Here is a 19268-nt window from a genome sequence, read left to right on the forward strand (position 1 = left end):
TGTCATGAATGCCCCAGCTTTGATTGAACCTATACCTGGGAAAGCAAGCCTTTGGAAGCGCGTCTGGAGTTATCGTCGGGTAGCCCTAGCATTGGTAGGTCCACTCTTTCTGTGGAATCTCTTCGAATCTCAGGCGACAGGTCGTCTTATGCCAGAGTCTTTCGAGAAAAATCGTGAGAAGTACGGATACGGACAAGATCCTAGCTTTACATCCTATGTGGACAGTAAGTGCTTCTTACCTGTTCGTCAGTGCGAACAAATCAAGGGGGTGTCCACTCACTACTTTGCTCCTGTATATTTGATAGACACTCCATTGATCATTCCGAACCCATTGAAATGGTTTTCGTAAAAGGAATGTAGTGAGGAGCTCTTCGAGACCATCGGGCTGTTAGGTTGCTCTGTATACGGGACTGTCAATGTACGGTATAGTCTACGTCCTAATATTACGTGTCTGTAGTCGCAGGCTATGTAGTACCGCTCGACCAATCTAAACATTTCATAGTTTAGCAGCAGCCAGAGATAGCAATCGCGTTACGATCTACCGCAAGCGTTAAACGGTAGCGACGAAGGTCACTTAGAATCCAGCCGGCAGACCAGGAACGGATCCCGGAATGTAGTAGTTGGCGACGTAGGAAGCGAATCCCAACATTGCGAGGCGTCCGTTCTTGAGTTCCTTCAAGCGCATGGATTCCTTCTGGTCCGCGTTCAGCTTATCCCACTGCTTGGCCCAATCTATAACGGCGGGTCCTTCACCGGTGTAGGATTTGCCCTCCAGTTCACCACGGTACTTGACGGCTTCGAGCATACCACAAAAGACAAAGAATTGGGCCCACCATTGGAGATCGGCTTCGGCAATGGCCTTGATAGGGTCGGTGGTAGTGACATCCTGGGAATCGAAGGTTCCCACAATCTTGGGCCAGAACCAACCAACGTTGGCAAGCATGGCGGAACGCCCGTTGGAGAGTTCGGCCTTGCGGAGGAAATCCGCCGGAGCCCATTGCGCCAAACCGACCGGGTCAAACTAGAAACAGAAGAACAGCAAATAATTGGTGAGCGAGCGTACGAACACTTGGACGAGTGTCAAATATCACTCCTCGATATATATTCCTACATAGTCGCTACCGAAACGACAAACAGAACACTCACAATCTTCTTGCCCGTTTCGATATCGACACCGAGCATGTTGTCGAGCTCAGCCGTAGCGCCGACCTTGGTCAATTGTTGGGGCGCATTGGTATTGGGAGTAAAGGCGGAGGCGCCGCTGACGGCAAGAATGGCGACAATGGCAGAAGTCTTCATGGTGCTACTGGGGTTCGTTGTGACAACCGAAAAAAAGTTTACGAGGGTCGAGCGGGGTAGGATACGTCCGAGTCGTCGGGCATCGAGATATTTGCAAGCAACTGTAACAGCCAACTACTCACTCACTCACTCGCTCGCTCCTCTGCCAGCCGTGTGTTCTCACTACGTGCCGTGTTTGGATGGGCTCGAACTCGTTGGCAACGCGATACCGTGCGGCTATACCGGGTGACGACACTGGCGTCCCGTGACGACGACAGCTTGTACGAAAGATCGCGAGAAAGGTATCTTCAAGGAATCGGGAATTTAGAATGATTATTACATATAAACTAATATTATTTTTGGCGCGTCTTTCGCCGGACGAGTCGATTCACTTTTGGACACTGACTGACTTTGACATGACTCTGAGTACCCACAGTATGGTCCATTTTTCAGCTTCGCTTTTGGCTTCACACCAGGTTCGTTTCGATCGATCGGCGACACTAGTAGTGTCCACGAAATGGACAAGACAGGTGATGCAAATTTTCCTGCATGCACAAACAACAATTACCTAAATATCATTTAGCTCGGAAGAAAGAGTCGGTGAAACTTAGATTTTGAGTGAGACTCTGCTAGTTCAGCATTAACAACATTGCATTGCCGAGAGAATTGCCTTCCGATTGCCAGAAACGTCCCACTAGAGTTCTCAAAATCTCAGGTTGACGAAACCGGCATGGAGATTTTGATTGATGTTCCACCGTATTTGCATCCATACGTCGAATGGCTGCTGGATTGGACCAGTTCTATTTGGTCGTCTCTATCTATGTATTGGGCGAATGTGGGCCACTGTTGGAGTATGCTCATTACCAATGCGGAACGAGTCTTTCAGATCCCCCGGAACGCACTCGTACCACTTTTGGCTTTCATTTTCTTCTTTTGGCCTATTCTGCTCAGCCTCATCATGACCCTGGTCACTGCCTGGGCTTGGATCTTCTGGATTGTCACTTCTGTCTCGTTCGGCTTGATCCAACTCGTCTACGTGTCCTATCAGTTCATCATGATCACCTGCGATATTTTTGGACTAAGCTGTTTGAAAACCTACAGTATGCTACGCCAACAGCTTTTGCATATTGTTGACAAAACCACCAGTGCGGTGGGAGTAGAAAACGCCACGCACCGTCGGGGTGGCAAATCCCGGCGTCGACAGTGGCGTCAAGACGTGGAACAGGCGCAAACCTACGAACGCTTTTTGCAGATACGCATCCAGTCCAAAGAACACGCACAGGTGATTTCGAAACAGACTCTTGTCAAGAAAGCGTCTCTGGACACGGCGTTGCCGCCGCCGATTCCACGGAATCGATCCTTTTCCGTAGAACACTCGCCAGCCAAACATGCTCTGAGGCGAAATCAAAGTTTTGCTTCCGCCGATGAACGTCGAATCAAGTCGAAAGGATCGTCTTCATTCCAAAATCGCGGTACTAGTATTGATGATTTGGATTCAGTGGTCGTGGATGAATTGGGCGAGAAATTATCCGATTTACTCGTGAGCACAACGCGACGCTTGCGCGAAGCCCGCCGTTCGGCACAGAACACACCCAATGACGCGAACGCAGCATCCTTGTGTTACTTGCTTTCAGGCGTTCTTAAACGTAATCATTTACAATTGGATGATTTATTGATTGAAAACGCCCGAGCTGTTGCCGAACGGGGTCAATACGGCCTGACGAATGAATCGCGGAGTGTGGTCCGGGCCTATTTTCAACAAGTAGAGGAGGGCTTGGACTGGATTGCGGAAGCGCCTGTTCTACAAAATTTATCATCGCACCAGTGCTCAGAAGGTGAGAATGGAAAGGAGGCAAAACATATGCACGAGTCATCTCGAAGCAGCAGTGCGGAGCTCACGGGCTGGGCCGAAAGTAGCAGTAAACACAATGACCTTTTGGAACGTGTAACTTTGATACGGAAGATGAAACAAAATATGGGTCGGACAGCGCTGATGTTGAGCGGCGGAGGAGCACAAGCCATGTACCACCTAGGTATAATCCGAACTCTGCTCGAATCAAAACTATACCAAGATATAAAGGTGATTTCGGGAACGTCGGGAGGTAGCATTATTGCCGCAATGTGTGCTACTAAAACGCCTGAGGAACTTTATAACAATATATGCATTCCAACAGTGGTTGACGATTTCACCAAAACAGTAAGCCATTAATGTGAATTTTTAAGGCCTGGTGGCTCTGGATGGTATCCTAACTTTCCTATCTCTCACTCAGGGCGAGCAACGACGAGAGAATATTCGATGGTTTCCTCCGGTTACAGAAATGGCAGCATATTGGTTGAAGCACAAACTTCTGGTGGACAGTGCATATTTTCGACGTACATGCGACTTTTACTATAGCGACATGACTTTCGATGAAGCTTTCGAGCGGACAGGCAAGCACGTTTGTATCACTGTGTCGGCCAGCAGAGCAAGCGGTGGAACCGCGCAACGCTTACTCTTAAACCACATATCCACTCCACATGTAACTGTAGCAAGTGCGGTTGCTGCTAGCTGCGCGCTTCCCGGAGTCATGGCCCCGGCTAAGCTGCTTGCCAAAAACAGCTCTGGAGTGTTGGAACCGTTCGAGGTTGATGGTGTTGAGTGGATTGACGGTTCCGTTCAGGCTGATCTTCCGTTCCAGCGAATTGCAACTCTATTTGCAGTATCGTCTTTCATTGTTTCACAGACAAATTTTCACGTTTTGCCATTTCTCAATAAAGAGTATCATCCGAACCAAAAAAGCTTGTACTGGCAGCTATTTCAAACCCTAGAATGGGACATTCGAAGCCGTGCCCTCAAACTGAGCCGACTTGGACTCTTTCCTCGACTTTTCGGACAGGACATCAGCAAGATCTTCAAGCAAAAATACTATGGAAACCTGACAATCGTTCCCCGCTTTACGACAATGCAAACATTTGGTCTAAAATCTCTTTCCAATCCGACAATAAAAGATATGGAGGGGTATCTCAAGTACGGCCAAATTGCTGCATGGCCCTATCTAAACGCCATACGCGATATGATCCGACTAGAAAAAGCTCTGGACGATTGTCTTATGCGCTTGGAAGCACGAGTTCGAGCGCTGAATCCCGACGTTGACTGGCTCAACCCTGACGATGTTGAGTCTATAGCAAGTTCGTCAGCTGTGTTTTCCAATTCTCGAGTACGAATAATAGGACGACCCCCAATGGTTGATTCCGCAAGGCAGCGGGAAAGTGATTTAGTTCGAAAACTCGAAGACGAGAACCAGGTGCTAAAGGAACAAGTACAGCGACTTCGAGCTGAACTGCTGGCACAAGTAGGCACTGATGAAAATGCCAACAGCAAATTGGATGAATCAAGCCACTATCCCGTAGCTCAACGTTATCTAATACAAAGCTCAGAAGGACGCCAACCATCACTGAAGAATGAGCAAGAAGTATTGACTCCAAGAGGAGCTTTGATCTGACTTCCCTGGCAATATCTCCATTGTCTAGTTTGTTACTCAACCGTTTGCAAGATCGACTTACTGTTAGTACCTCATCTGCCACTGTGTCTGATGTCTACATCAGCATCGGTCTTTATGGCTTTCGATTTGTAATCGAAAAATAGCTTTCAAGTTCGCCAGAAGCTTACTGTTAGATCTCATTAACCTTTCGAATGGTTTTTGAAAAATCAGTATGTTTTCCTATAAACAATTGAACATATTCAAATTTAAATGTTCTCTTCTTCGTGATGACAATTTTTGATGGAATACTGACTGTGACTTCGCGCGGAAGGCTTTTGAATGGGTTCTCGGTCTTCACGAACCACTTCTGATCTTTTGTTAAACAAAATACAAATAGGATTGCCTGATTGGACGCAGATAGGCGAAACCAGATGGCTTTATTTCTAAAAGTTGAGGTGTTGTCAATGTTCCTCACCGGCTGCTCCAGCTTTCCGGAAAAGCTGACCTACGCTCTAGACTAGAGGCTCCCCGGCCAGAGGGCAAAAAGCATCTAAAACGCATGTCGCTCTTCCACCGCAACAACCTGGTTGCCAATTTACAGTTACTTCACCGGATTCGTTTCGATCGAGGGACGTGAGAGACCTTGCCATGCGTAATCAAGGATTAGAGGCATTAGCGGCGATTGCGACAGCAAGCTCGTCTTCAGGGCACACGTTTAGTACCAACACGAATCAGGATACAAACAGTGCACAACAAAACAGCAACAACCTGAATGAGAACAGAGCCTTCCTGGGCACGAAAGAGGCTATCGGAAATGCAGGGTGCACGAGTGGCGTACAGAACACTTCTACTTCGACAACTGCGGCACAAGCACATCCCGGCGAAGAAGTAGGAAGCGCGGTGCAGCAATGGATATCGACTGGTGCCAACCAGACCACACTTGGCAACACCAACCTGGCCTTCTTGACTGGTTTGCAGCAATCGGATCCATCCATACTACTTGCTATGCAGAATTTAGCCTACTACCAACTCCTCATGCAATCTCAAGGGCAGAATCAACAGCTTTATTTTCAGAACGGGATTCCGAACCCAAAACTTGGAATGCCGGCTACGAAACATCAAGCCGCTATGGAAGTACTTGGGGGCATTCATTGTCAATCGAATCCAAACCTTATTGATATTCAAGGTGAGTAATGCTACCTACACGCATGGGAAGACTTTAAATGCTTTCGCCACATGATCCTTTATAGCATCATATCATCGTCAAACCAAAATCCGCCATGCTAGCACAGGATGTCAACTGCAAAAACGCATGTGCCATTTCGAATATGAAACGGTACACAGTCGCGTGACGTGGCTCTGAAAATCGATTTTGATTGGCCCTTTCACGCTTTGTCATACAATTTTTGATAACAAATGTTCCCCTTTTCTGCATGTTTTCCTGTTAGATTCCAAGGCCCCTGACATCAAAAAGCAAGTCCTGCCGAAAGCACTAACTGTAAATGGTCCACACATCACAGACTACTTATCGAATATCTCCTATGCAGGTTCCGAAACGTCTGCTACAATGTTTCCACCAACTTCCTCCAATGTTTCCAAAGCAGGCGACGCGTTGCCATTGCAACCCCAAGTACTCGCGCCGCAGGCGTCAGATGCCAGTTTTCATACAAAGGAGTCGTCACTGCCTGTGTATGCGTCATCCCAAAAAGAGAAGAAGCAACAAAAGCGCGCAGCAAATCGTCGTTCAGCTCAGTTGAGTCGTAAGCGCAAGAAACAGTTCGTGGAAGAACTGAAGGAAGAGAACGACGATTTGAGGAGGAAGGAACAGATTCTCAAATCTATTCCAGATCTAATTGTCGTATTCGATTCATCAGGGAAGCTACTGTTTGTTTCGCAATCTGCGTCACAGTTTCTATCCTTCTCAAGTGGGGAGCTCCTAGGCACCTCCTTTTGGGACCGCATCTGCGACGATAGCATGCGATTGCTCAAGGCTGCCTTCATGGATTCGCTCGCGGCCCGTCAGCTGGACTCAGAGACTGCTCCGTTGGGCTCTGGTGTGTGGGAAGTGCGACTCGTTGACAAAGATGGGAGCGATAGTATTGTTACGCTGAATGGTGTCGTGCACTTTGCTGGTGACCGCCCGGAATGTGTTTGTAGCATGCGCCCCCGTGAAAAACAATCATCAGAGAAAAATGGCAAAGCGAACAGCAATTGTAATGCTGATCTGGCAAACGATTCTTTTCCAAGCAAGAACTCGCCTCACCAGTCGTTGCTGCGTGTCAAGCCTCAACAGTCAGTCGTAAGTAATGACAGCTCCCATGGTACCCGCCGCAAGGTCAAGCTTGCTGCTTATTCAAATGTTGGAAAAGGTCGGGAAGCTGTGCGTATCAGCGACTCATGCAACAGCTTAAGCGGAAGCAGTGAAAGCGGCAGCTCTGATGGGCTCAATGGAACCGCCTAGTTGGTTCATTTCTGTGGAAAATGTGGGACTTCGTAGCTTCACATTTAGAACTTATTTGGCAAATCCCGACATTTGGGATGAACGGCTCTCATATGAGCCACACTTTGCTAGAAAAAAATTTAACGTAAGAATAATATACAGCTAGAGATTAGTCCTAGCGATCTTTATTACTGACTATGTCAGTATATCCACCTGCATTCAAAACGTTGATATATCCTTGGCTTTCCAAAACCTGCATAGCCTTGTATGCTCTGCGTCCAGACTTGCAGTAAACAACAACCGTCGCGATCTTCTCGGGAAGCAATTTTGAGGCGTTTCCTTCTAGTTCGGGAGCTGCATCCGGAGTGCACGCACTCTGGATGTATCGAACGTGGTCAATTTTTCCGTCCGCAGCAATCTCGGTTGCGTTACGAACATCCAACACGTACGTGCTTTCATCCGCGAGAGCGGCTTGAACCTGCTCTGGCGTACTGAAGCTATACTGAGCAGCTCGGGTATTGTAGTCGGACATAATCGTGATCCGATTAACAGTAGTGAAGATGGAACGGCTGTTCACAGTCAACAAATCAATGCCGATGCAATATCTTGCTATCTCCGCCGCTTTTTACCAACCGACGATGAGCGTTCCTACAGGGAATTCCTACGTAGAACTTAAAAGCAAGGCCTCTATAGGCCTCTGATGGATTATCTATTGTTTTTCTGTCCTAGTAGATTAAATCTAACGTCTGTTTGAATAATTGTCTAAGGCCATGCGACTCCATCGACGAGGTTCGGATTCTCCGGCGTTGACGAGAGGCAATTCTTCATAAGGTAAATCGACACGATTCCCATAAAACAGTCACGCCTTGCGGATACCATGCTTATGCTTACACGCCGTGCCGCCGCTCTTTTGCTTGTTGGATTCCAGCCGGCTACTGCTTTTGTCCCTCATCCTTCGTCCCAGCGGTCGCTGATTTTAACGACACCGTCATCGACGTTCTTGGCCGCGGCACCTGGCGTCATCACTGCGTCGAAGGCGGATATTTTGGCGGCGTTGGATAACCCCAAGACTGTGGTCGTTGATGCTCGTGGCGTGGACGAAATCAAAGAAAATGGACTATTTCAACCTAGCAAGGCCCGATGGGTGCACGCACAGTGTACTTTAGAGGAATGCCCACTACTTTCTACGGCATCAGAGGCCTTGATTCCGGACAAATCGGCTCCGGTATTAGTATATTGTGCATCTGGCAAACGCGCGACCAAAGCTAAAGAAGTGCTGGATGCTTTGGGTTACGTCAATGTATTAAACGGAGGTTCTTTGGATGATTTGGCGTTCGCAAAGAACTAGAGCGATAGAGAGGACTACGAACACTGTTGGGTGTTCGAACCTTTATCTGGAGAGCCACATAGCCACACCGATAGGTGACTGCATGGTGCGTTTCGACCTTCATATCGTAGTTAACATGATGAAATTTGGACTTCGAGATATCCATTATTCACAAGCCTTTGTCGAGGAGAAAATCCAATTTGCCAACTGTAACTGTCTAGCTCGCGTTTTGAACTTGAATATTTTAAACGTATAGCTTGAAAAAAAATCTCATATTGACTGTGATTGTGAATGCGCATCTTTGATTTTACATGGAATAATTACCAATTCGATATGACGCACCCAAGGTGATCGTTAGAAACCCCTCAGAACCATGCTACATACGCGTTTGGATAGACCATTTCTCAGGATCGACTGCAAAAAACGATCCCAGTAGTGGGCTTCATCGAATCGCTGTCCTTTTTTCTTTTAGAAAGAGATGACGAAAACGGAATCGTATACACTTGCTGCGACAATGGCAGTAGCTGGGGCCGCCATCGGCTTTTTCGTTTCTCAGAAGTGTGCAGAGCACCGCTCTCGTGCTTCCCTTCAACTCACAGCCATTGACGACAATGCCTTGCATTTGCACGATGAAGAAAGTGCGAATGATACTTCCAGATGTATCTATTTGGATTACAATGGGACAACTCCTGTTTACCCGCAAATTCTACAAGCAATGCTACCTTACCTCACGACACAATTCGGCAACCCGAGTAGCGGGCATTTATTTCACAGGCAACCTCGCCAAGCTGTTGATCGAGCAAGAAAGCAACTGCTTACTCTGTTAGGGCAACCAGAGGCAGATTTGTCTTCCATTTGGTTTACATCGTGTGGAACCGAATCGGACAATCTCGCCATCCAGTTGGCCTTGCAGTCTTCGAGTAAGCTTATTTCCACAAGATTCGGTGCTCATACGCTACCACACATTGTTTCTTGCAATGTTGAGCACCCGGCAATTTCGGGATATTTGGATGCATTGGTGGAGGAGAAGGTGTGTGAGGTGACGTACGTCCCAGTCCAGTCCGACGGTATGGTCTCGGCCGACGCCATGATTGCCGCGATTCAACCCCAAACAATTCTCATGACCCTTATGCTGGCCAACAACGAGTCTGGAGCCTTGCAGCCTGTTCAGAAAGTGGCACAGCACTGCTCTAAGGCAAATATACTTTTTCATACCGATGCAGCTCAGGCTGTGGGCAAAGTAAGTGTCGATTTGGATGATTTGGGGCATCCCGATATGATCTCGATTGTAGGGCACAAAATGGGTGCCCCCAAGGGCATCGCCTGCTTATACGTTCGGCCGGGTTGTTGCGAACAGCACGGGCGTGCCTTACACAATCGTGGTATCCTGCTGATTGGTGGTGGGCAAGAACACGGTCGTCGCGGGGGTACGGAAAATGTTCCTTATATTGTTGGGTTTGGTGAGGCAGCCTCCCTCGCAACGAAAGACTGGAAAAGCAACAGCATCAAAATGGAAGGGCTCCGTACACGACTGTTGTTTAACCTAGAGAACTGGTTGGGCAAAGACATGGTCCGCACTAACGGTCCGAGTAATCCAGCGCATAGACTTCCGAACACATTGTCTGTTGGCTTAAAAGGCATCCACAGTGGTGCTCTTCTCGCTGCGATTGGGGACCAAGTAGCGGCGAGTGCCGGAGCAACGTGTCATTCCGCTTCTGGTGTGTCAAGCGTGTTGAAAGCCATGGGCGTTCCGGAAACGTTCGCCAGGGGAACGCTACGACTAAGTTTGGGGACACATACAACTGAACAAGAAGTGGATAAAGCATCCGCCATTATTGTTGCGCAAGCGAGAAAAATGACTACGCCCTAGTAAGCTATCCGATAGTTTGTTTCTACAGATTTTGATGTTTCGCGCTTGTTGTCTTAGCTTTTTTGCATGAATGTGACCACGCTTCGTAAAACGCGTCGCATCGGCGCCGAAAATTCCATACCAAAACTCTCCAACACTTGGTGCTCAATGCGATCCGAGTACAGAACGTGTTGCCATGACTGGTCGTCCTGGCAGTCTAGGCAATAAGTTTGCAGTCCCCCAAAAAGTGTTGCTTGTTTCACTGTCCTCAGTATATCTGTATCTGTCAAATCAGTAGCACTCTGAATCAGATTGTTCCACCAGTCCAGTTCTGTTTGCAAAACACGGAACCACACGTGAGAAGCGTTCTTTTCTACTTGATCGATTTCTTCCATCGTTGCACAAATTGCTAGGGCCGTGAAATAGATTCGACATTTGTCTTCCGCATCTTTGGCCTGATTCGCCCTGTCATAGGCGTAGTTGAGTAGACGTTCGGCCGACCAGAGGCAAGAGCTAGGTGCGGTCTCATCAAAGAGTTCGTTTTGAGCATTAACCAATTCTCGCTTTTGATCAATGTGTCGAGCGCGCTTCGCCGCGAGTTCCTTATCCATGGACTCAGACTCTACTACAGAGTTTGCAAGTTTCGCCAGACTAAGGGACAGGTGGGCATCGTGCAACAAAATTTCCGGTTTCTCCGCATTGCGAAGTAATGAGTTCGTTACGCCTTCGAAATCCCCAGCCCGCGCCGCCTGAATCCACCGATACGGACGCAATTCTTCGCTGCTTTCCAAAAATGCCCTAAACGTGTCAGGACAGTATTGACCATAGTCGAGGACATGGCCAAAATGTTGGCGTTGCGAATGCCAATACAGGAAAAATGCCGGAAACAACATACTGGTAGAAATGTCCTTCGCGTGGGCTAACTCGGTAAACAATGGAACTACGGAGAATTCTTCCGCGTCCTCTTTCTTTTCGTGATCAAAGGCAATCTGGCACACGCCTTTAAAGGAATGGTGTTTGACGGATAGACGGAAAGCTACGACGTCGTTTGGTGGGTTTATTTGGCGACGTAGCAGTCCGATCGTCATTCGCTGTGCATTTGCGTACGTCGATTTGGTTTCCTCGGTCGGCACAGAGGCGTACGTGTCGCCAAATGACTGCAGAATACCGGTTGCTAAGACCACAGCCTGCCCACCGTGCCCGACGAAGCCACCATCATGCCAACTTTCCAACAACCCTAGTAGAGTTCTTTGCAAAGCAATCTGACTCGTCCAAATTGGCACTTCTTCAATCCTCGACATTTTGGGTATTCGGCTACCTGACGTCAAGTAATAAGTCTTTTGACCGTGTTCTTCACGGTAGCCTTCGGCTGTCTCCAACATGGCTACTAGCCATTCCACAAGTGCTTGCTGGCGATCTTGCCCAGCTCCAAAGTGTTTTGCCACAAGATCTCCGAACCAAGGCCCCAGACCTTGCCAGGGTCTTGACTCCAACGCTTCCAATTGCCAGGATGGGATTCTGGTTGACATGTCCGAGGGCAAGGAACCTAGTCGGTCTGCAACGGTCAACTCTTGTCCAATGGCCAAAAGCTGCCACTGAGTGACCTCGGGCAAGCTGCGGTACAGGCCACTTAGTTGCAGCAAATTCAGAAATGCCAAATGCCACTCCAAGACGTTCGACAGTGCTTGTTGACGAGATGCTAAGGCACAACCAACGCCGACTACCGCTTCTTGCAAATCTGCAATGTTGGCCGAAATCAGGGAAGGGGGGAGGCGAACCGACCGATCCGGATGTTGATAATAGTTCCAAAAGGCGGATTGTAGATGAGTGGTCAACGTAGCAATCGCGGAACGGCTTCGCGAGGTAGAGCCGTGTGGAACAGTCGACGGAGCCGGTGATGCCGTTGTTGGACGGTACTGTATACGTACATTGGCACCACTAATAGACCAAACGGCACAGCCGTATACCACTTTATCGGGAACCATGGTATCGACTATCAATGCAGGAATATTACCGACAGGGAGGTCGCATTCGTGGATAGCATCGAATGTGTTATCTTGTCCGCACAGAGCCATGGCTATGGGTGCACTGCCTGGGCTTTGAAAGGCAGCGTAGGCAGTATTATTGGCAGCCACGATCAATCCGACCACCGTCACACTGCGAGGATCGTAAAATCGATCCAACCAGTGTGCGGTGGTCAATGTGAGGGTGGGTTCTTCCTTGGCAAAATCACCGTGTCCGCCTTTACTACCCATGGTCAAGACGCTCCAGTACAAACGATATTCATCATCGTCGTGTTCCGTTAGCACCAGTAAATGAAGATGGTGTCCTTGTGGTGAAATCGCTGCTTGCAAGACGCGAAGACTGCGTACTGCGGGTGCCTTAATTTTGTCGTGTAATAGCGCGACTAGGTCAATTGGCTTCGGACCAGCCTCAAAGATCCAATGTGGACTTTCGGTAGGTTTGTGCGTACGCCACCCTTGTAACCGACCAGACTTGGTCAACACATGAAACATGCCTTGGGTATAGTTACTGCTACTGCTGGCATCATCCGGAGGGTGAAGCAGCGTAGTGACCACGGCATCTCCAGTGGCTGCACTCCGACTTGCGGGGATCATCGAATGAAGAATACTGCCCCATAGACCGTTACTGTTGCTGTTGATGGATCCGAATAGCGACGAGGTTGCGACACGTTGCACCTGTATTGCCAGCGGTACGTGTGTTTGCTGCAGGCTGTAGACGTGGCCCGCCGAGGTACCGACCAAGAGGAAGGGGGTTGTCATGCCGGAGTTCCAGGTCGCCGACAGGGACGTCAAGGTTTCTGCCCCTTCCTCTACCGATTGCAATTCATCCAGCCATGTAACGGCTGCAGGAGGCGGTGCTAATACCCGAGAGAGATCGGGGCGCGATAGTTTCCAGGTCAAGATGCGTCCCGAGACCACGTTAGCAACGTATACGTAGACTTCTTCCGGTTTGGTCGGACTCGTCGCGAGTTGTACGAGTGGTGGAGGATCCGCACTACTACAACTACTACCGCTGCTGCTGTCAAAAGTCGACAAATGCGGATGAGAAAGTTTCAGTACTTGCTTTTGCAACGCTCGCTCTTTCACGGACGCCGTCGGCGACGAGTACCAGACGAACAAGACCATCTTGACGTGTTGGCTACTGTCCCGTTCTCGTTTACCAATCAGGGACCACGCGCCGTAGCGAGACGCTACCAAAACAGCCGACTCGGCATTCGAAGACGACGACGTAGATAATGGCATGAGCGATTGTGGCAAAATTCCTACGGCATCGACGGACCATTCCGTAGACGACGGCGTCAACAGCGAAATATGATTCAGAGTCGCTGCTTTGTGGCCGCTCTTCATCGGTGACTTGACTGGAGTCGACATTACTGAAAAAGGATTAAAGTGGAGTGGATACCAATGTCGAGAGTTGGTGGTCGCGAACAGTCTGTGGGAGCCGTAGAGACTTGGTTTGTGTGAACAAGGACGACGACTTGACAAGGAGTGCATGCACCGTCGCCATGGTCTACAGGTCTGCGCTCCGGGGCAGACAGGCAGACACAAAACAGACCAATTTCTACCTACGACAAACCCTGGCCCTATTCTATACGCTAGTTTCCACCTATTCCAAACGGTCCCAATGCCGAATGGCTCTCCTACGAAGTACAATATCCCGTGTTGGTTCATTCCAAAAAAAGAAGTAGAACGTCTTTCGTTAGATGGCGCTCACCAGGGCAATAACCCTACCTTGCCGGCGGCTGCGCGCTGGCATTATTCCAAACCGTCGGCCGCAATTTTAAGAATGGGCACCGAGGTAGCGGCACCGTCGCTCCCGTTCGCTTCGCCCCAATCCATACCGTTACCAATCTCCCAGGCTTCTTGAAAGGTCTTGAGGATTTCTGATTTGGCGTCTTCGACACTAATAACGGGAATGCGAAAGCCGATACGGAATTCGTCCGTTTGCAGTTTGTTGCGTCGGGATCCCTTTTGGGACGTGACCCGTAGATCAACGCCGAGTCGATCCACGTTGGTGACGCGGATGTCTTCCAACGGGGTTTCCACCCGCAACAAATGCCGGGCGGTGTTTTGCAAGTCTTCCCCGTGTTCACGGTTGAGCTTGGCCACGATCGCGGAGGCTTCCTTGGCCAGAATATCCGGCGCGGCCGCGGCGTAGTCTTCCGGATCCACCCACTTGGCCATGACGCCAAAGCCGCCCACAAAGTATATTTTTTCCGGTACCAATCGGTAAAAGGCAAATTTGGGACTGTCCATGACTTGGTCGGCGTAGGTGTGGGTCAGTGAGTACCGCATACGGATGGCATCGACGTCCGAATCCACTGCGGGGTCGATTTTGTACAGGGTTCCCGTCAACGAACAACGTGAAACGTCCTGTAGATTGTTGGATTTGGCGGTACCGCTGGCGCCGCCGGCCGCGGTCCGCGGCGGACTGAGAGACGTCGTCCCGGAACCGAGCTGGGTAAATAGCGTGACCATGGACGGGCCCGGTCCAATGGCTGTGCCACTGGCATCGAGGAGGGTTTGTGCCGCGTTTTGAATATTGATAGTGTGCATACTCATTTCGTTCATGAGCAAGACCGGATTACCTTGATCGTCCAGTACGTAATCGACGAACGAGCCAAAGGGAGCTCCCGCAATACCCTCGTGTACTGATACGGTACACAGGGTCCCGGAGACGCACACACTCGTCACGGTCCGGGCCTTTTCCGATACGTTCAGACGAATGTTGAGGTTGGGAGTGAACGTCTCGTTGTTGTTCGCATCATCGTGTGCACCGTTCGCCGTCGAAGCAGTGGACGAGTCTCCTCCATTCACAGCCGTGGCCATGGATGACGATAAACTGCTCCGGTAAGGTAACGGCGGTATTGTTGATTGCATGGGAACACTGGTCCTTGGAACGACGATCCGGACCGAGCCAAAGGCATCCGTCGAGCCTGGCAGGCTCACAGCAACGAGCACCGCCAGCAAGAGCGTCGTAACTACCAAACAGGAACGACTCATACGTAAGGAGTTGTCGATGAAACACTCTGGACGGGTCGACAACGTTTACGGGGAACAGCCTTGTGGTAGGTAAGTAGGTAGGTAGACAACACCCGTCGTTCGGTTCGGTCTCACCGTTATGTTTGTTTTGTTTTGTCCGGGTGTGTGATGCGAGTCCGTGTCTGTCGCATCTCGCTTTTCGAGTCCCCTCCCTCCAAACCGCGTATGGCTCGAATATACGACACCCGTACGACGCACCCACAAACCCCCCTTTCTTCTCGACGCAGATTTCCTTCAACTTGCAATTTTTGGCGCCACAAAACAGGTAGAAACTGCCGGTGTCGATTCATACGTCACGTTCCGGACTCGACTTTCAGGCGGGATAAAGAACCGCTCCCGACACTTGTCAAAACCAAAACCAAATCGTTGACTTGTTACAAGAGTCCTCCCTTTCGATTGCGGGGTCACTTTTGTGCGTGGATTGCCTAAAGGGGGGTACTGTAAGTATTGAATTAAGAAATTAGATCATGAGTTGTACGGACAGAAGTAACACGGCAGGAGCACAATCGTCTGATCGAACTATCGGTAGGCCGGTAGACGAATCCGATCGACCCCACCGGCGACGTCGTTGGGGAGACGCACGATCTCCGCCGGCACCTGCCGTCGTCAACAACACTGTCTTCAATGCCGGTGAAGCAGGAAGTAATGCTGCCGTGTCGGATCAGGAAGCCTTGCAAGCACTCTTGCAGTCGGCACAAATGCGGGAGCAGGAAAAGACTGTGGGGGTAACCCGTGAACGGGTTGGACCGGATCGGGTCCGCCATCGATCCGACAGTGGTTCCGCTGGTGAGCGACACCGGTTCGGTGCGAAACGAATCCGGGATGAAGCACCGGTTCCTCCGCCAAACGATTATTACGGACCCGGTACTGGACAATCGGAGGGACGACCCCACGTCGGTACCACCCCCGTACCACCCGAACCGCAAAAACCCAACTTTGCCGTTTCGGGTGCCCTGGCCAACGATCCCGCCAACGCCAGTGGCAACGTCTACAAAGGAATCGTGCTAAAATTTCGGGAACCACCCGAAGCGCGGGCACCCAATACCCAATGGCGACTTTACGTCTTCCGAACGGCCGCTCCGGACACGAACGACGATCCCATTGATATTTTGCATATTGCCAAGCAATCGGCGTACCTCATGGGTCGCAACAAGGACGTGTGTGACGTGGTTATGGCACACGCGTCGATTTCGTCGCAACACGCGGTCCTCCAGTACCGCGCGGTGCCGTCGCCCGACGGTCCACGCCGTTCGTGTCAACCCTACCTGATGGATTTGGAATCGACCAACGGAAGCTTCTTGAACGGAGTCCGACTGGATCCGGCCCGGTACTACCAACTGAAACGAGGGGACGTCTTGACCTTTGGATCCTCCACCCGTGAATACGTCTTACTGTCGGCGCACACCACCTCCATTGCGTAACACAAACTACCACGACAATACATTCTGTCACTCATTCATGGCCTGGCCCAGCAAATTCACTATTGTTGGAACGTGTCACGGGCGTTACCGACACTGGTCGACTCGTGGAAAACAGCAATTTTTTATATATTACCCATTATTTAATAGGAACATACGGTGCACAAACTAAAGCAAAGGACTGTCGCTGTCGGTCTGGAACCAACTGATGGAGCTCTTGGTGGAACTGATGAATACCCAATGGATAGCAACTCGAATGCTGCATGATTCGGTCAATTTGTCTCCGTGCCTAAGCCGACCGCTACAATGCTTGATCCTCTAGTCTCAAATGGCTTCATCCCGCATCCCATCATTGGATAACTTGCAAAGCAATTCACGGTCACTTCAAATAGAAGTAAATAGAGGAGGATTTGCATCTTCCTGCTGATCCGACACTTCTTTCGAGGAACTTGCATCGTTAATGGAGACCAAAACACCGCTCCCGTCTTCGGTTACATCTTAAAAGAGTGCGGGCTGGGCGACAAGTTCATCGGCATCGCTACTTAACGAGGATGAATCCTTCTCAGACGCAGCAACCGGAGAAGAAGCAACCATCAAGTTGTGATCCGATAACTTCTCATCCTGGCACCCCTCGAGCAACATAGCTGCGGCTGCGCTTTCCAACGCGGTACGATCAATTTCAGCTTCCAGCTCGAACAATTTCTGGCGCATTGCGTCATGTTTTCCCGTTGACTCACGGTCAATACTTCCGGCTTCATTGAATATTTTCTTCGTAGAAAAGTGCTGATTGAGAAAGTGTCCTTGTCTTGGTGCAATTGACAGATATTGCTCTAATTGTGAGAGCAATTTGCCTACATTGTTGAGATCTTCATCTTTCAGATCCTTATCCAATGATAATGTAACTTTCAGTGAAATTGGATCGCCCGCTGCACGCATCTGTGAAAGCCTGTTACCGAGAAGAACGGACGATCCTTGGAGGCCGAACGCGCCTCCATCGCCATCTTGTACTTGAAAGTTGTCATGCGAAGGCTTCTTTCCCATGGCATGCCTCGGCTCTGTCTCGTTACTCTGTTTTGATTTCCCCAGCAAGTCTCGAAGAGGGTGCTTGAGCCAAGTGAGCTCTTGGGAAGATTCAATTCCAAATTCTTTCCGTAACAATCCCGTATTCTTGTGTGGCGGTGTCCATCGGTCGTGTTTCTCGGAGTTCGGAGAATCAGGGGTCCAAAGCGGAGAACCAAGATAAGACCTGGATTGATCGAATGCGTCTTGTTCTACGATCGACGGGGCAATACTGTGCGGGGATTTTGCGACCGAGGAACCATTCTGACGGGAAAATGATGCTTTCGGATGTCGCGTTTGCGTGTCTTCTTCCACTGTGTAGGTTTCACGTTTCATGACCTTGCGATGTAGCGGCTGATTCTTGAACACAAGTGACTCACGGTCAGTGGAACGTACATCGTCCTCATTTTTAGAAAAGGCGGTAGAAGATCGAGCCAAAATGTTACTACCAGACGGAGAAGACTTAGCACCCTTACGATGTGGAAGCATTGCAGTAATCCACGCAGAGGACGTCGGGCGATGAGCTGAAGATTCTTCCAGTCTGGCACTAGAAGAAAAGAGTGTACTCCACATTGAGGATTTTTTCAGCTTTGGAGAGCCTCCAAGAGTTGGCGGCGAATCGGGAAGGCACATAGCCAACTCTTCAGCAGTACTAGCAACTCGGGCCTGCTTTTCAAAACGCCCGGATCGCCCTCGCATAACAGAAAAAGGCCTACAAGCTCGTTTCTCTGTTGTTGGTTCAGGGTCTGGCCCGAAGCGATCGCGGAATGACGCTTTCCTTTCTTCATCCGAAAGCGAAGCGGACGGCGTCGAAGAACAGGCTGTGGAAATTGGAATACCGCTTACATCAAGCAAAGACTTTCCACTTCCAATTTCTTCCAGCCGGGGATGGTTCATGGGTAGTAACGATACTGTGTTTCGATATCAATTATTGGCGTCTCAACTGAATTTTGCTGGAATGAGCAATGCAGTGGTGCCCGCAAATAATTCTCGAAGTGTTTCCGTTAACTTCGACTTTATTGTGTTTCCCACTTGTCTTATCTGTTGGTTGTCGTATGCGAAAGGTTGAGCGGAAGTGCGTCCCTGACTTCTTGTTGTCGGTTCAGTATTTCAGATTATTGTGAATCCGTTTATCGAGGTTGATTGTTGTGCCTTGGACAATAGAGAACACACCTGAGCTGCACAAATCTAGAGTGATACCTGTACGGGAAGAAGTCATTGTTCGAAGAGAGAACTCCCTCTAGATCTATATGTTGACTTAGATAAGAGCTTAAGTAAGACTCAACGATTCTATGTACCTTGTGTATGCATCTGCCTCATTTTTTTTCGATTGACTGTGAATGGACAAGTACACGGAGCTAACTGGGGGG

General features: G+C 49.5%; 10 protein-coding genes across 10 annotated transcripts; 5 read left to right on the plus strand and 5 right to left on the minus strand.

Moving 5' to 3' along the window:
- Nucleotides 1–418: 418 nt before the first annotated feature.
- Nucleotides 419–1392, minus strand: PHATRDRAFT_48798 (fucoxanthin chlorophyll a/c protein, deviant). Its single transcript, XM_002183418.1, has 2 exons — nucleotides 1147–1392; nucleotides 419–1021 (listed from the first exon to the last, which is right to left on the minus strand). The coding sequence occupies exons 1-2, from the start codon at nucleotides 1297–1299 to the stop codon at nucleotides 575–577; spliced, it is 600 nt and encodes a 199-aa protein (XP_002183454.1). The 5' UTR covers nucleotides 1300–1392; the 3' UTR covers nucleotides 419–574.
- Nucleotides 1393–1742: 350 nt separating this feature from the next.
- Nucleotides 1743–4941, plus strand: PHATRDRAFT_48799 (predicted protein). Its single transcript, XM_002183296.1, has 2 exons — nucleotides 1743–3475; nucleotides 3549–4941. The coding sequence occupies exons 1-2, from the start codon at nucleotides 2009–2011 to the stop codon at nucleotides 4758–4760; spliced, it is 2679 nt and encodes an 892-aa protein (XP_002183332.1). The 5' UTR covers nucleotides 1743–2008; the 3' UTR covers nucleotides 4761–4941.
- Nucleotides 4942–5289: 348 nt separating this feature from the next.
- On the plus strand, nucleotides 5290–7343 carry PHATRDRAFT_48800 (predicted protein). The gene is made up of 2 exons (XM_002183297.1): nucleotides 5290–5925; nucleotides 6188–7343. The coding sequence occupies exons 1-2, from the start codon at nucleotides 5388–5390 to the stop codon at nucleotides 7198–7200; spliced, it is 1551 nt and encodes a 516-aa protein (XP_002183333.1). The 5' UTR covers nucleotides 5290–5387; the 3' UTR covers nucleotides 7201–7343.
- On the minus strand, nucleotides 7327–7757 carry PHATRDRAFT_48801 (predicted protein). Its single transcript, XM_002183419.1, has one exon. It carries the CDS (start codon nucleotides 7709–7711, stop codon nucleotides 7355–7357), a length of 357 nt encoding a protein of 118 aa, XP_002183455.1. The 5' UTR covers nucleotides 7712–7757; the 3' UTR covers nucleotides 7327–7354.
- Nucleotides 7758–8041: 284 nt separating this feature from the next.
- On the plus strand, nucleotides 8042–8744 carry PHATRDRAFT_48802 (predicted protein). Its single transcript, XM_002183298.1, has one exon. The coding sequence runs from the start codon at nucleotides 8057–8059 to the stop codon at nucleotides 8525–8527; it is 471 nt and encodes a 156-aa protein (XP_002183334.1). The 5' UTR covers nucleotides 8042–8056; the 3' UTR covers nucleotides 8528–8744.
- A 423-nt stretch (nucleotides 8745–9167) lies between these two features.
- On the plus strand, nucleotides 9168–10325 carry CsdB (selenocysteine lyase; the record flags this gene model as incomplete). Its single annotated transcript, XM_002183299.1, has 1 exon — nucleotides 9168–10325. A coding segment is annotated over one exon (1158 nt), but the record flags the coding sequence as incomplete, so codon positions are not given.
- A 298-nt stretch (nucleotides 10326–10623) lies between these two features.
- On the minus strand, nucleotides 10624–13886 carry PHATRDRAFT_39357 (predicted protein; the record flags this gene model as incomplete). Its single annotated transcript, XM_002183420.1, is given in 3 exon segments — nucleotides 10624–10638; nucleotides 10733–13811; nucleotides 13831–13886. 3 exon segments carry the CDS (start codon nucleotides 13884–13886, stop codon nucleotides 10624–10626), a joined length of 3150 nt encoding a protein of 1049 aa, XP_002183456.1.
- A 57-nt stretch (nucleotides 13887–13943) lies between these two features.
- PHATRDRAFT_54952 (predicted protein) lies at nucleotides 13944–15514 on the minus strand. The gene has a single exon (XM_002183421.1). The coding sequence runs from the start codon at nucleotides 15380–15382 to the stop codon at nucleotides 14135–14137; it is 1248 nt and encodes a 415-aa protein (XP_002183457.1). The 5' UTR covers nucleotides 15383–15514; the 3' UTR covers nucleotides 13944–14134.
- Nucleotides 15515–16332: 818 nt separating this feature from the next.
- Nucleotides 16333–16842, plus strand: PHATRDRAFT_15338 (predicted protein; the record flags this gene model as incomplete). The annotated part of the gene is made up of 1 exon (XM_002183300.1): nucleotides 16333–16842. A coding segment is annotated over one exon (510 nt), but the record flags the coding sequence as incomplete, so codon positions are not given.
- A 495-nt stretch (nucleotides 16843–17337) lies between these two features.
- On the minus strand, nucleotides 17338–18795 carry PHATRDRAFT_39360 (predicted protein; the record flags this gene model as incomplete). The annotated part of the gene is made up of 1 exon (XM_002183422.1): nucleotides 17338–18795. One exon carries the CDS (start codon nucleotides 18793–18795, stop codon nucleotides 17338–17340), a length of 1458 nt encoding a protein of 485 aa, XP_002183458.1.
- Between the last annotated feature and the right edge of the window lie 473 nt (nucleotides 18796–19268).

This window comes from Phaeodactylum tricornutum, chromosome 19 (assembly GCF_000150955.2).
Source record: "Phaeodactylum tricornutum CCAP 1055/1 chromosome 19, whole genome shotgun sequence".
In the NCBI taxonomy this organism is placed as follows: Eukaryota; Bacillariophyta; class Bacillariophyceae; order Surirellales; family Neidiaceae; genus Phaeodactylum; species Phaeodactylum tricornutum.

Excerpts from the sequence above, each read along its gene's own strand:
- PHATRDRAFT_48798 (XM_002183418.1), bottom strand. The coding sequence starts at position 1,299 with ATGAAGACTTCTGCCATTGTCGCCATTCTTGCCGTCAGCGGCGCCTCC. Across the intron at positions 1,022-1,146 it reads TCGAAACGGGCAAGAAGATT|TTTGACCCGGTCGGTTTGGC; the intron begins GTGAGTGTTCTG and ends TTCTGTTTCTAG.
- PHATRDRAFT_48800 (XM_002183297.1), top strand. The coding sequence starts at position 5,388 with ATGCGTAATCAAGGATTAGAGGCATTAGCGGCGATTGCGACAGCAAGC. Across the intron at positions 5,926-6,187 it reads AAACCTTATTGATATTCAAG|ATTCCAAGGCCCCTGACATC; the intron begins GTGAGTAATGCT and ends TTTTCCTGTTAG.
- PHATRDRAFT_48799 (XM_002183296.1), top strand. The coding sequence starts at position 2,009 with ATGGAGATTTTGATTGATGTTCCACCGTATTTGCATCCATACGTCGAA. Across the intron at positions 3,476-3,548 it reads TTGACGATTTCACCAAAACA|GGCGAGCAACGACGAGAGAA; the intron begins GTAAGCCATTAA and ends TCTCTCACTCAG.
- PHATRDRAFT_48801 (XM_002183419.1), bottom strand. The coding sequence starts at position 7,711 with ATGTCCGACTACAATACCCGAGCTGCTCAGTATAGCTTCAGTACGCCA.
- PHATRDRAFT_48802 (XM_002183298.1), top strand. The coding sequence starts at position 8,057 with ATGCTTATGCTTACACGCCGTGCCGCCGCTCTTTTGCTTGTTGGATTC.
- PHATRDRAFT_54952 (XM_002183421.1), bottom strand. The coding sequence starts at position 15,382 with ATGAGTCGTTCCTGTTTGGTAGTTACGACGCTCTTGCTGGCGGTGCTC.